General features: G+C 40.4%; 1 protein-coding gene across 6 annotated transcripts in view; it reads left to right on the top strand.

Moving 5' to 3' along the window:
• The window catches only part of Map2k4 (mitogen activated protein kinase kinase 4), a 104716-nt gene that overhangs the window by 63066 nt on the left and 25833 nt on the right, over window positions 1-15817 (top strand). For all 6 annotated transcript variants that reach the window (XM_039085426.2, XM_063268626.1, XM_063268627.1 and 3 more), the window contains 2 exons: window positions 6840-6959; window positions 14697-14816. In XM_039085426.2, the coding sequence (XP_038941354.1) occupies window positions 6840-6959; window positions 14697-14816 (240 nt within the window). The remainder of the gene's footprint in view (window positions 1-6839; window positions 6960-14696; window positions 14817-15817) is intronic.

The raw sequence follows: 15817 nt of genomic DNA, 5'->3' as shown, positions 1-15817 counted from the left end.
CCCTGATCTTCAGCAGTTACTGAGCCTGTTCTCCTGCTGAGCTTTCCTGTCTGTACCCCACTTTGATCAGGAAACCTGCTCCTTTCCATTAGAGTACCTCTCAAGTGTGATGTCTAATTGACTTTAATATCTTTCTGTATATGCTGTCGTCTGCACACTCAGCTGAGCCATACATACAGAAACTTAGCAAATATTGGTCACGTGACAACATAGGACTTGTCTGTAGGATGGGGCTGTAACCGTCCCCATTTCTGAGCCCCTTTGTTTTAGCCTCTATTTACATTTTTTCCTTTTCAAAACAAAGTGACAGAACAGACAGCCGTGTTACATGTTTCTTCTTGCTGTTTTCAAGTCTGCTTACTGAAATCGATGTTTGATCTCCTCAGCTCTTGATTCTGGTATGTTTATTGACTCATATCTTTCTTGTGATTTAATTCAAGAATTAACATGTGTCATGCACCCTGTGGAGCTACAATTCCATAATAGCAAACATAGCTTGCCATCTTTGTTTTTGTTTTTTGGTTTTTTTTTTCTTGTTTGTTTGCTTGACTGTTTGTTTTTAACTCTAGGTTATCTTTGGAATGTATGATGACCCAATTTTCCTTTCTCCAGACAGAAACGGAATCAGGGACCCAGAGGCCACTGCACACACATCATCCAAGAGATAGAACCTGTCATTCTGCCCCACCTTTGCTCATAGCTTAATGTAGTAGGAAGAAAAACTGAGTTGATCTTGTGAGACCAAGTAGTTGTCCAGTGGACAGAGGGAGTCCCAGAGTGCCGTTCAGGTAGGCTTTGACCGGCCTCTTGAAGTGCAGAGATTTTGGAGAATCCTGATTTGGCTATAAGGGACAGCCTTAGTCAGAGTTATGGCAAGAACCATCTTGTGTTTATTTAGCATTTAGCAAAATGCTTCCTGGTGACCCTCTGAAAAGACAGGCTTTGTCTTAAGTCACTGTTCTGTTGCTGTGGGGACACAATATGACCATGGCAACTTTTATAAGAGAAGGAAGGCATTTAATTAAGGGCTTCCTTACAGTTTCAGAGGGTCCATTATTTTCAGTGGCAGGAAGCATGGCAGGCGTAGTGCTGGAAAAGTAGTTGAGAGTTAGATCCTGATCTGCAGGTAGAGACCCTGGGCCTGGTGTGGACTTTTAAAACCTCAAAGCCCACCCCCAGTGACACATTTCCTCCAACCAGGAGGCTACACCTCCTTTTCAAAGAGTACCACTCCCCACGACTAGGCATTGAAATCTGTGAGCCTATGGAGGCCATTCTTATTCAAACTACCATGGGCTCATAAGAGGAAAGGAAGTCCATGAGCCTTTCTTACTTTATTTTCCCTACGTATCTATCCGTAACCATAGTCAACCTTCCTTCCTACTTTCTTTGTCACATATAAGTCTTCCTAATCTTAACCCCTAATATGGATTGGTTTGTCATCCTGCTCCTCCTCCTTTGCACTCTGGCTCTTTGTCCTCAGCCCTGGACATAATTGTAGACAGGAAAGAGGAGAGTGGGAGTGGACACATTTATGGCTCTGTCAGGTCATACTGTGCCAATAAGAAGGGGTCATCCTTGTTTCCTCTGGATTGTGTGCTGCTTATCTGTCTTGTTGCCTCTCTGCCTCCAGTCCCCAGTCCCTCCTATGAATGGAGTTTACGAGCTCCTCCAACTCCTTCCCATTATAGCATCCATCTTAATTTACTTGGGAATTTTCATGCTATTTTTTGTTGCTAACCATTCATTTCTCATGAGTGGGAGGTGTGGGTCAGGCTTAGAAAATCATGGTGCATTGTGGAGAGAGCGGCCTCAGAGGTCTGAGTGAAAAATTAGAGGATGGCTGCTATTCTCACCTTTGTATCATTGCTCAATATCAGTGAAAAGGATTGTATTTGTACTTCATTTGCATTTAGGTTGGAGAAGCACAAGGCATTGGGGGCTGCAGATTCGGCTTAATGGTAGAGCAATTGGCCAGCACATCAGGGAGCACCTTCCCTTCCCTTCACAGTCAATCCTCAATCCTAGCCATAAGAAAACGGAAGTGAGAAGATGAAGCAATGCTCACCACAATCAGAAATTGAACCAAGGAATTCATGCATGGTTTCTAAGAAATGTTCTATTTACATCTTAAATTAAACCGAATAAGAGAGGCCAGCCCACTCAAGGCCTGGATTCTTCATCCTTAACCACCACAAACAAAGTCAAGGCATTCTGCATGAGGCCAGTGTGTTAGTGTTAAATTAATTAGTAACTTCTAGCTGATGCACTACATAGAAAGGATAGTAAGCTTCCAACAGCTTCTTAGGAATCGGACCATCTGTCCTCCTGGGAGCCACTCCTGTGAATATAATGAAGTAGGGAAGGCAAGAGGACACTTTCCTTCCTCTGCTCCTCCCAGCTCCTCCCAGTCCCCCTCTCCTCCAGATCCACTCTCCCTCTGTCTCCCATCAGAAAAGAGCAGGCCTTCAAGAGACAACAACCAAACAAGGAAAACAAAATACAATAAATGGCAAAAGCCCTCACACTGAAGCTGGACAAGGTAGCCCAACAGGAGGAAGAGAGTACCAGGGACGAACAAAAGAGTCAGAGGCACACCCTCTCCCACAACTAGGCGTCCCACAACCAAGCTAACAGCCACAGCATGTATGTAGAAGAGCTCCCTGCTTGCCACTTCAGTCTCTCAGCACATTCATACCCTGGTCAGTTAATTCAGTGGGCCATGTTCTGGTGTAAGAGGACACTTGCTGATGAAAGATGGTTAGCTTAACCTCTGGGACTTGTAATTTCTACTAACTGCTGAGCATAAATAGAATTCTCTATACCTGAATTTGTATCTCTAGCCACTGGTGAATTAGTTAACCCACCCTGTGCTCCCGACAGGTCACGTGCATGCACCTGCCCAAGAGCTATCTGGATTTCCAAATGATGTGTGCAGACAGACAGGCAGGCAGGCAGGCAGGCAGGCAGGCAGGCAGGCAGGCAGGCAAGCACACACACATTCATATTCATTCATTCATTCATTCATTCATTCATTCATTCATTCATTCCCTCTCTCTCTCTCTCTCTCTCTCTCTCTCTCTCTCTCTCTCTCTCTCTCTCTCTCTCTCTCTGGCAGTTCTAATCTTCTCGGCTAGCAAACATTCCCCTCTGGTATACTGGAGTTAACGTCATTTAAAAATCTGTATTTCATCTCTGCATCTCTGCTTACATCTCCACTACTCCAGGCTCAATCGCAGAAGTGACCATTAGAGCCACCTACTTGAATTCTTACATGGTTGCTCTGTCCCAAGGCTCTCTCATGCGGATTCCTTCTTCCTATCTCTCTCCCACGCCCAGGAATCCTAAAAGTTCCAACTCTGTCCTTCCCAGCCATTGGCTGCTGGCATCTTTTTTTTACCAATCAGAGCCAACTGGGGGACAGAGGACCAAATTAACATCATAACACAAGAAGAATTAGGCTAAACCTACGTTAGTTTTAGGATAGTGAAGATCTTTGCTTAGATCCATTTGACATTTCTTATAATACCTACAATCTTATTTTATTGACATTTACCTGATTTAAAGCCTTACCAGGTGTTTAAATGACCATAAATATAAATTTGGACAATTAAAATATTTTTACAGCTTCAAGTATATAATTTCTTCACTTAAGAAACTTGTATATGCAAATTATAATTTCCTATTTGATTTTACAGTTTCTTTACTTTTAACACAGTTTAATACAGTTTCTTTAAACTGTATTACATTCAGATAAAGTAAAAATAGAAATAATCCAAATTGGAAAAAATGTATAAATTATTTTTCAAGAATGACAGCTATGTTTTCGCAGGGGCGTCTGTTCACTAAGCTTGGCTAATCAGGTAGTAACATATGAAAAGCTCAGAATGATCATAGTGAAGAAAATTATCATTTTTCTGATTTTTTTTCCTGATATTATAAATTAACTTCTTTAAAAATGAGATGACCTTTCAAAGTGTTTCATGGTCTTTTCTAGACATTTTATCTTATTCTTTGACTTAAAAAAAAAGGAGGAGAAAAAGATAAAGACTTGTATTGCCTTATCTAATATCTATCTTATTCAGCTTATATTTAAGATGTAAATAAGTGAACATGTCTTAGAAACCAGTGCATGAGTTCCTTGGTTCAACTTCTGAGCATGTGAGCATTGCTCCATCTTCTTACTTCCCATTTCCTGTGGCTGGGATTAAGAACTGACTGTGAAGGGAAGGGAAGGTCCTTCCTGATGTATTCAGCTTATGGGCGTTCTGCTCCCTTGGGAGTAACCTGTTGCAAATGTAGAAGCTTTTCCCATGCTTCTGTTCTGATTTCCAATAAGAAAGAGTCCTCTAGTGACTGTGTTACTACTAGATTTATACACTCATTATCCTTGGATATTCTCTAATGAGGTATTTATCAAGACCTAAGAGTCGTTAGCTTGAATGTGCTGTGAATGTAGGCTTATACTTGTAGTTGATTCTCCTTTGGGAGGACTGGTAGGCCTCTTGATTTGGTTAGTTTGTTAGGTGTTCATTGAGATAAATGTTACAATGCAGCCCCACAGCTTTACTGTAGTTCCTGAGCTGTGCTTTTCAGGTCAAATTGTTAGGTGGAATCGCAGCGGCTGGCTGCTCACCCCTACCCACAGTATTCGAACAAAGTGAGAAGGGAGGGAGGCATGAGTCTGGTACAGTGTCCCAGGCATAGCAGTGCCATGCTGACTTGAAGCCGTCCAGCAGTTGTGTTCCTTTCTGCACTGAGTGAGCTGAGAGCGGTGTTGCAGGTGAGCAGAGTCTCCCGCCAATCTTAGCGTCCAGGAGCCGCCCTTCATTCAGGACAGGAGCAGCTGCCAGAGATTTCAGCTTCGCTCCTGTGCCAGGGAGTGGCAGGTTTTCTTTCTTTAGTGATGGCAGAGTTTGGAAAAAGCTTCCAGATGTCAGACACGGTTGTGAACTGTTTTGGTTTTTTACTGTAATGTCCTTTTTTTAGACTTAGGAAAAGAAAATTTAAAATCTTGGTTTCTAATCATGTGTATTAGTATTTACCAGTATAGACATGTAGATAGAAGAAAGATAGAAAATTAATGATTAAGAAAAAAACTTGAATAGTAAGAATTCTTAAATGACTACATAGAAAGCTTTCTCAACCAAAGAGTAGTTTGAGATTCCTTTTATCATTTTATTTATCAACTCTTTGTTTTAAAATCAGATATGTGAAAATTCTAAAATTCTTTTAAAAAAATCATGTTAACTATTTTTACAACCACCCAACCAATTTGTATTATTAAAATAGAAATAAATGTTATTAATTAAAATTATCTCTACCATATTTTGAACAAATACAAATCACTTCTCTGCTTACTTAGACTTTTAACAAGTATCCTTTTGGAGCAAGATAGTAATTTGATTTAGAAGCAAAGTTGTTTATATCACACTATGAAAATGTGGATACAAGGGCGAAAGAAAGGGCTCTCACCCCTAAGGACTAGCTGTCTCTCCTGTCTCGCATTCTTACGTTTATCTTTATTTCTGTGACTGTGGTATTCAGTGTAACATGTTAAATTAAAGTCAAGACATTTGTTATGAAATACTATAGATAGCAAGGTATGTGCTTTAAATAAATACATTTTTAAAATACATATTTGGAGAATATGGGATTGATGCCTGCTGTAGTGTCAAAACATAAAACTGAGAGAACCCACTTCTGCTCTTTAACTGCTTGTTCTCGTGTCACATGGAATACTCTTTTGTATCTCTGCCTTTGGCTTCTCTTCTGTAAAATGGGCTCAAGAATTTAATTGACTGCCTTCATTCCTTGCAAGAACCTTGAGGACAGATACCTTGAAGTCTTGGAGGACATATGCTACCTTGTGTATTTTTTGATACTAACTTACCTTGTAAGTATGTGCTTTGTGTTGTGTACAGTGACACGGTGTGACATTGTGAACTTTTTTTTATGAGAATAAAAGTTCTTTGCATGCTTTAATGTTAAACTGTATTTCTGTTATTAATGTCTTATATTTTCTGAACTCGATTCTGTTCTATCTTACTAGTGCAGTGGGGAATTTGAAATCTCTGTATTTTATAGTGTTTGAGTTGAGAGGTGGAGTATAGATGTTTTCTGATAGAAATGTGCAGAGTTGTACAGTTTGGTTAGAACCCTGCTGCAAGTCTGTAGTTTGCAGAGGACTGCCTTTCCAGCTTACAAATAGACAAGAGAAGCCCTGTTTCTCCATTTTAGGATTTCCCCCAGGTCATGCTGGCCTGCATGCAGAACCATGAATAGGAAGCTGGGGAAAACTTCCTGTTTTCAACCTAGAGGAAGTTCAATGAAGGAAGAGCCAGTCAGGATTTGAAAGGCTTAGATTCTCATCGGTATGCTCCCCATGCAGGTCCTCACTTTCCCTGTCCTGCACTGTTTCCCTTTGCAGTCTAGTGAATAAAGATGCTAGGTAGTCAAGAAAGCTGTTGTTGCATTGGATGCTAGAGCCTATACAGTTCTGAGATGATGGTAAAAATATATTTCACAGTTATCCCTGTGAAAACTTCTATACTCTGATTTTCTTTGTATTTGCATGTGGGCATAATTCTGAGAGCCTAAGGGCATTACTGTGTAACCCTCACCACCATCAGTGAGTGTGTGACCCAAATAATTCCTAAATACTTTTTTGTTATATGTTCTTTGACCAAATTTACAATTATAAAGTATAAGAAAATATGATAATTTCCCAGCCTCGTTAATAATGTAAGGTTTGGTAATTTTCAGTACTGCGGTAAAGGTTTTACTCCAGTTTCTAAAACTATTCTGTATGCATGACGTCTGTTATCATTCTTTTCCAGAGAATACGATCAACTGTGGATGAAAAAGAACAAAAACAACTTCTCATGGATTTGGATGTAGTGATGCGGAGTAGTGATTGCCCATACATTGTTCAGTTCTATGGTGCACTCTTCAGAGAGGTACGGGAGACCATTGGGTTTTAGCTGACAAATGCATATCTAATTTCGATGAGGAAGAAGAGGGTAGGGTTCATTCTACTCTCAAGCACACTGCTGCACGTCAACAGTGACGTTGTCCTAGTTACCCTGCAGGCTGTTCTTTCTGCTGAGGATTGTTTTGGAATTCCACTGAAGTTTAGACTCAAAGCTTCTGATATTAAAGGATAACTAGCATCTATCAATATACAATATATGTGTAAATATTTCTGTGTCTTTGTGGTTACCCCTTCTTGCCATCGGTTTTTCCCTTCATGTTTTCTTTGAAGGATGTGACACATCTGTGTGTCAGTACCTCAGTGTAGAGTTTTAAGAATTATTACGTTTAATTTTTTTTTGGTTAGTAATGAAATGTGTGTTATGGTGACATCTTTAGCTTTTTAAAAAAAATTCATTTTAACTAAAATAGACTTTTGTCACTTTCCCGCTTTCCTTTCCTTCCGCTAGCCTCCTTTATGTGTATATTTCATTACAGTTTGTTCTTTTCACCCCACACCACCTGCCATCCTCGTTTCCTTTCTCCTTGCTGCTCTCCTTCCATTTTCTAATGATCCCCTTTCTGCTCTCGCGATAGTACCTCATCACACCGCCCTGTTCATGTCAGCCCTTCCTTCAGACCTCTTCCCCTCCTCTTAGTTTCTTTTATACTTCGTGTGTGTCTGTCTGTATGTCTGCCTGCCTGCTTGCTTATCTGTCTGTCTATCTATCTTCTGTGTGTGGCAAAAAATATGCAGTATTTGTCTTTCTGAATCTGGCTCGGTTGCTTCTTATGATTATCCGGTTTCGTCCACCTGGCTGCATAGGCTATAATTGTTGAAGAGGTTTCTTTTGTAATTACATTTTTAACACATTTGTGTAAGATTTGATGGCTGTCTTTCTGGATTTATTTCTGGGTCCTGTCTTGTAGATCACTGGTGTGTGTGCAGTACCACTAAACAGTGTTGTTATTGTGACTGTGTGATATCGTTTAGGGTCAGGTATTAGGATACCTTCAGCATTGTCCTGCCTAGTACTGCTTCACATCCATCTGCTTGCTCGCTTTTTGTTTGTTTTGCTTTTCTTACTAGTTTTATGTGAAATTCTACTGAAATTTTTAGATGAAGACTGTCTTAGGGTTACTATTGCAGTGAGACACCATGACCATAAGCAACTTGGGAAGGAATGGGTTTATTTCACTCATAGTTTCATACAACAGTTAGTTACCAAAAGCAGTGAGGGCAGGAGCTCAAGCAGGGCAGGAACCTGGAGGCAAGAGCTAATGGAGGCAGACCCTGGGGATAAGGGTGGAAGGGCTTGCTTCCTATGGTGTTGCTGAGCCTGCTCTTTTATAGAACCCAGGACCACTAGTATGGGGTGGCCCCACCCATAATGGTCTGGGTCTTCCCCCCATAAATCATTTGTTAAGAAAATGTCCTGCAGGCTGGTGAATCAATTGAGGCAAATACAGGCATTTCTCAATTGAGACTTTTCTCTGATGACTCCAGCATGTATCAAGGTGACATAAAGCTAGCCAGAGTAGAGATTGTGCTAAGCCTGTGATTTGCTTTGGGTCATGTATATCTAATTTTCACAATGTTAATTCTGCCAGTCCATGTGCTTGAGAGGTCTTTCTACCTTCTAGTATATTCTTCAGTTTCTTCCAGGCTTTAGCGTTTTTCCTTTTGATTAGAGTTATTCATAGGTATTTTACTATTTACTTTTAGAAACTTAATGAATAAGGTTTTGTTTTTTGTTTTGTTTCACCCATTTTTTTTCTGGGCAAATTTATTGCTGGTTTATGGTATATTGGGAGTAGAAACCAAAATGCAGTTTATGTCTTAGTTATTTTTTCATTGATATGAAAAGACCCCATAATCAAGGCAACTGCTAACTTACAGAAGAAGGAGTTTTGGGCACCTTGTAGTCCACAGGGTTAGCATTTATGACCATCATGATAGCATGAACATGATAGCATGCAGGTAGGTTTGCATGAGAATGATGCTGAAGAAGGGAGAGTTTACACCCTTATCAGCATGCAGCAGGTAGTGAGACCTAATTGGGAATGGCATAGGCTTTTCAAACCTCCAAGCCCATCCCCAGCAACACATCTCCAATAAGGTCATACCTCCTAATCCTTCCCACATAATTCCACCACCTGGGAACCAAATAGTCAAATATATGATCATAGAATTCACTCTCATTTGAACAAGGGAATCTACTTTATTGTGTTTATCACATCTAGGGTTTTCTGGCAGAATCTATAGGGTCTTTTAAAAATAGGATCATGTCAGCCAGGTGTGATGGTGCATACCTTTGATCATGTCAGCCAGGTGTGATGGTGCATACCTTTGATCATGTCAGCCAGGTGTGATGGTGCATACCTTTGATCATGTCAGCCAGGTGTGATGGTGCAGACCTTTGATCATGTGAGCCAGGTGTGATGGTGCAGACCTTTGATCATGTCAGCCAGGTGTGATGGTTGGTGCATACCTTTGATCATGTGAGCCAGGTGTGATGGTGCAGACCTTTGATCATGTGAGCCAGGTGTGATGGTGCATACCTTTGATCATGTCAGCCAGGTGTGATGGTGCATACCTTTGATCATGTGAGCCAGGTGTGATGGTGCATACCTTTGATCATGTGAGCCAGGTGTGATGGTGCAGACCTTTGATCATGTCAGCCAGGTGTGATGGTTGGTGCATACCTTTGATCATGTCAGCCAGGTGTGATGGTGCATACCTTTGATCATGTGAGCCAGGTGTGATGGTGCATACCTTTGATCATGTGAGCCAGGTGTGATAGTGCAGACCTTTGATCATGTCAGCCAGGTGTGATGGTGCATACCTTTGATCATGTCAGCCAGGTGTGATGGTGCATACCTTTGATCATGTGAGCCAGGTGTGATGGTGCAGACCTTTGATCATGTGAGCCAGGTGTGATGGTGCAGACCTTTGATCCCAGAAAGGCAGCACCAGGTTGCTTTTTGTGTGTTTGGGGCAGGACTGAACTACAAATTCAGTTCTAGGACAGTCAGGGCTACAGAGAGAAACTGGAGGGGGTCTGGGGGTGGTGAGGGAATCATGTCATCTGTAAATAAGGATTCTTTTGCTTCTTCTAATTTTTTTTCTTTTCTCAGTGTTCTAGCTAAGACTTTCAGCATTACATCAAAGGAGAGTGGGCGACCTTCTTTCTTTTCTGATGTTAGAGGAAATGTGACCAGTTTCTCTTAATTCACAATAATTTTGGCTATCAGTTTGTCATATAAGCCCTATGTTGTACTCAGCTATGTTGCTTCTGAGCTTAGCTTCTTTTGGGCTTTCATCCTGAAGGAATATTGCTCTTGTTAAAACATTTATATCTATTGAGATGGTCACGTGACTCTCTCCTTGAGTCTTATTTATATGCTATATTATTGTATGAGGTGGCCTGAATGGTAAATGCTCCCCATAAGTTCAGGCATTTGATACTTGGTCCCCAGTTCCAGTTGGCAACACTGTTTAGAGAGTTTTAGGAGGTTGGGCCTGTCTGTACAGTGTGTTTGTTAATGGGGACAGGCTTTCTACGTAGAGTTAGTGTTCTGCTTCATGCTTGTACTTAAAGATGTAAGCCCTGGGTTTCCTGCTTCTGCTGTCACTCAACCCTGTGCTGGGCTCTATCTCTCTGGAACTATATATAGTTCAAATAAACTCTTGCTTCTAGGAGCTGCCTTGGTTATGAGGTTTTATAACAGCAACAAGAAAGTAATGAGTATGTATAAATGTATGTATGAGACAATCCTTATATTACTGGACTGAAAAAAATTGGGTATTTATGGATTTTTGAATTCAGTTTGCAAGTATCTTATTGAAAATATTCTGCATCTGTATGGGTTTGGTGTTGTTGGAACGGCAGCTTTAAAGAATGAGTTTGCTGTTATCTTCCTTTCTATTTCATGGAGCGGTCTTATGATGCTGGTGGTTACTCTGTAGAGGCCTGATTGAATTCAACAGTCTGGCTTACCATCCCTGGCTTCTCCTTGTTGGGAGATTTTTATCTTCTTGATTTAATTTTAGTAGGCCATATATGCCTATAAATTTATCCTTTCTAGATTTTCTAGTTTTTTAAGAATATGTTTTCAAAACATTCCCTACTAGTCCTCTATCACTGGCATATGCCCTAGAGATACCTATTAAGTTAACTTTATCTGTGGTGTTATCTCTATTTGCTTGTGTTGCTATACTGTTTGGCAACATTTTATAGTTGATTGTTGTGTAAGTTTGTTTTTTTTTGTTTTCTTGTTCGATCCATTCCTGTGTGACCTACCACTTTGATTTCTGTTGTGAATGATGTCTGTATAAATATTTTATTTTGTAAATGGTTGTTGGTGTGTAAATAAGTTGTTGAATTTATCTAGATTTTAATTCAGAAACCTTACCTTGTTAATTCAGTAATTTTCTTCTTCTCCAACCTTTGTGTCTCGGTCAATGGGCATTAGAGAATTTCTAGTCTTGTGCTTCAGCCACCTCTGGTTTGAACATGACAGGGGTCACTGCCGTGTTTCTTTCAGGCAGCTCAGATGGTTTTTCTCCCATTTTCTCCATCTTCCTTTTCCTTTGTTCAGGTGAAGCTCATGGCTTTTGTCCATTTTTACTTGTGGACAAAAGCAGATGTCAGAGAAATAAGAACTTCATGTTAGTTATATACCTTAGAAAGGGCAAGGCCGTCCCATCTGGGGCTTCTTGCTTTATTTCCTTCTCACCTGCAGTTCCAATTTCCTTCTTTCCTCTTGTCAGCCTGCGCCCAACCCCATCCACATATTAACCTTAGCTTTTAGCACACGCAAGGCACTTGATGTTTCATATTTGTGAGCTCATGTGACCTTTATTACAGTCCACCAAGGGTGGTGGGACAGCCTCATTTCATAGACAAGAAGGGAGGAAGCTTGGGCTTCCATAAACAGAAAGTGTCTGACCTCCCAGGATCTCAGCATGAGGGCTCCTTCTACCATTGAGATTACTTACTTCTGTTGGGGTCTGAGTAATTTGTAGTTTTCTCTAATAGAAAGCTCTAGTCAATCTACTGAGGTGTCATGAGATCAAAATAGAAGTGAGTACATGCTTTGGTGAAGAATTTTCATTTTTCTGTGTGAGCTATTCCCTGAGAACACTGAAGAAAGGAAATATAAAGAATTTTATTTACATATGCATATGTTCTATGCATATGTTCCCCAGTTGTCTAATGACATAAATGTTCTAGTCTGTCACTCATGTCAGTGTTCTTCAGTGAGCTCTACACACTTGTAAGTTAAATATGTTTGTGCTGTGAGGGCTAAATTAGTGACAGCATAAAAGTTGTTGAAGAAGACTTTCGTCATTATCTTATGGTAGCTTTTCTACTTTTATCCCTGCTTTATGTCCTGTTCAAATGGACACAGCTAGTTCCTTCACATCCGCACACCTTTCCTGCTTACCTCTCTTACCACAATGTCAAGAAATGGAGCCTAGGTACTCGCTTCAATGTTGTATACCATTCTGAGTTTAGAGTTTTCCAGTTTTTGGTTTTTTCTTTCTGTGTTTATGGAATATTAAAGATATATTCCTGGAAATAGGATGAGTCTATCAAATGTCAATATGGCTACAGTAGGCCCCCCTTATCTGCAGGAAGTGCGTCCTAACATATCCACGAGACCTCTGATATTACTAATCTATATGTGGCTTATTCTTGCACATATACCTGTGAAAAAAATCAACAGAATATTGGCAAAATAAGTGATAATAATATTTTACCAATCATAAGGTGTAACAATTGTAATAACTTAGGAATACTTGAAGTGCAGCACTGTAATACTATGGCAGTTAATCTAATAACTGACGATGGTTACTATAGAAACATGGCTACATGGGTTGCCTATACCAGGTACTATAGAAAGCACGTTACATAGGATGAAATGATACTCACACTCATGGTGGATGGGGTAGAACATCACTGGGTGTCATCACCTGTGCACAAGTCACTAGAACACTATTTGTATTAGATCATAGTGACTGCAAGAGAGCAGGGACTTCTTTCTTTGTCTTCATGATAAGATTGCTTTCATACACTGATTTAATTGCATTGATTTATTGGAGACAAACATAAAAATGAGCCGTTATACATTAGCAGACAGTGGTAAGTGTTTAAGTTTTCTACTTGAATGGAAGGGTATTCCTGAGACACAGGAGCTCAGGAACCACACAGCTCTGAGGTGGGACAGCGTCTCAAAGGAAAGGTATTCCTGAGACACAACTCAGAAGCCCAGGAACCACACAGCTCTGAGAAAGTCTATTCAGCAGAGGTGTTGCAGCTTCCAGGGGTGGGTGTTTCCAGCTGAACTGATGAGGAGCTTGGGGGCCTCAGCCCTGCTTCTTTGCTTCTTTTCTTCTCAGCTTCTTACAAGAGAGTCACTCCAGGCCATTACTCTCATAAAGGAGATTTACTGAAGGGAAGAATCTAGGAGGAGAAAGAAGAGGAGGGACGAATCCAGGGATGGCTGCCCTCTGCTCCTGGTAGTGGGCAGCAGGGAATTGGACAAAGGGCAATACTAATATAGGGTTTCTGTAGGGGCAGAGATTTTCAGGGTAGAGAATTTGAGATTGTTGGGACTTCCGGTCCTGAGCTTGGGGAGCCCAGGGACTGGTGGTTCTCTTTTCACTCCCCTTTTCCTCTGCATCAGGCCTATGGGTTAGGGTGTGAAGTCCTTTCCAGCTTCAGCCAACATTTGCTGTGGCATCATCTCTTTGGGGATGCTCGAGGAGACTGGAGAGGAGGTGCTGCCACTGTGGACAGCTCCTGTGGGATATTTCATGCTGTGCTGTAGGCTGAGGCAGGAAAGAAGGTGCTGCCACCGAGGACAGCTGCTCATGACTGGAGTAAGGTGAAACAGGAAGGGTGTGGTTACAGCTCCTGTGATGTTGCAGGCCCAGATGTTGCGGTGCTGCTAGGAGCCACCATTTTTGACAGCTCCTGGGGTGGGGTTTAGGGAGCATCTTATGGCAGCTGTAGGCTGGGGCAGGAAGGAGGGACCAGCTGTCGGACTACAGTAAGCACCATAGGGAACAGACAGGGTAAAGGAACTCAGTAAAGTGACTCATCTTACGGAGAAGGCTTCTGCTCTGAAGATTACATTTGCTATTTGTTTTAAGCTTTCTAATGAGCAAGTTTTATTAGCTTCTTAAGGTAAGCTCTTTTGTCAATGAAAAAGGATGCTCTTCTGTTATTTCCTAATTTTATGTTTGGCTATGGCAGAATTCGAACTTTTTATTAAAGCACGAATGCTTTCTCTGTAAACTAAGGCTGGGTAGAATAGGAACTGAAGAGACGGTTCAGTTGTTAAGAGCACTGAGTGCTCTTGTAGAAAGGATCCAGGTTCCATTTCCCAGGGGATTTGTCACCCTCTCCTGGTGTCTGAGGGTACTGCATTCCCTCTCACCCAGGCATACTTTTAAAAAAATGAGTAAAATTAAAAACAAAAACAAAACGGATAAAGTAGCATTTGGCCACATAGTTGTGCTTAAACCCAGATAGGATATCCTTTCCAGGTCCTTAATGATGAAAAAAAATCACAAGTTTGAGGTTCAGCAGAAGTTTTACAAAGATTCTCTGTAAAAGCAAAGATGTTTTCCTTAATTCTGTCTCCTCCCTAAGGGGCGATGCCAGTGTTTAATATCAGGATTTTAGTGGTGACGACTATCTGTTGTTTTACAGGGCGACTGTTGGATCTGTATGGAGCTCATGTCTACCTCGTTCGATAAGTTTTACAAATATGTATATAGTGTGTTAGATGATGTGATCCCGGAAGAGATCTTAGGCAAAATCACTTTAGCAGTAAGTATTTGGCTTCCACAAGGCTGATGTACTCTGTTACTGGTTGCTGGTGTTTGTGAATGCACTTGGTCTTGGATTTTGTTGCCTTTCTGAGAAAATCATTTGTAGTAGGATAAGAGAGTAAGTCACGTCTATGCCATAATTACAATAATAGATCTGAAGAACATTTTTCAAAACAAGGAAGGTCTATGAATGCTATAGTTTTTTTCTTATTCAAATCACAAATAACTATAACAGACTGTTATAGTAAAACTAAGAAGGCTATTTTATATTTGTTTCCTCTTATTTTTTTTTAACTATTTTTGTAAAGTTTATATCCCTAAGCAAATCAGAGTGGCAGAAATCTTGTTTTGAAGCTTTTTGACAAAGTATGTTTTGCTGTGGTTTAAGGATATTGTCTTGTAAGTTTAGCAGCCAACATCATGATTGATCAATTTGTGTTTACTAGAGTACCAGCAGGGGGAATATGTGTTACGAACTCACAGTCACTTACTTTTCTGCTCTAATCTTCTAATTTGTAAGTGTGTACAGCTTTTTTTTTTTTTTTTTTTTTTTACAAAGGAAAAGGTAACTTATTTTCTGTAAAGCAAAACTAATGAGACATTGAGAGCTCCTGAGACTCCGAGCCAGAGACACTCGTGTAGTCATGGTGTGAACACTGAATCACGGATGGTCGCATATGCCTTATGATTTCTGTGAATCAGCCCTCCCCAGATTTCATTTGTCAGTTGCCAACTTGGTGATTTCTAAAGCTAACAAAACAGATTTAACAATATAAATGATAACTGAACTCTTTCAGTTGTAAGAGATGTGTGTCTAGTAGACTTTTACAATTTTGATTAAATTGTAGTTAGTAAATTATCTAAAAGTTGATAATTTGCTAAAAAAAAATTTCCCCTGCCAAATTATTGGTTAAATTTAACTCTTTTATGGGGTAGCTAACTTTTGAGAAACATGTTCTTCCATATAACGCTATAGAGGGAAAGTGAGTTGAACTAGAA

The sequence above is a fragment of the Rattus norvegicus genome, chromosome 10, assembly GCF_036323735.1.
Source record: "Rattus norvegicus strain BN/NHsdMcwi chromosome 10, GRCr8, whole genome shotgun sequence".
Lineage (NCBI taxonomy): Eukaryota > Metazoa > Chordata > Mammalia > Rodentia > Muridae > Rattus > Rattus norvegicus.
The sequence above is the reverse complement of the archived record's forward strand: the minus strand, read 5'-3'. Positions and strand labels throughout refer to the sequence as shown.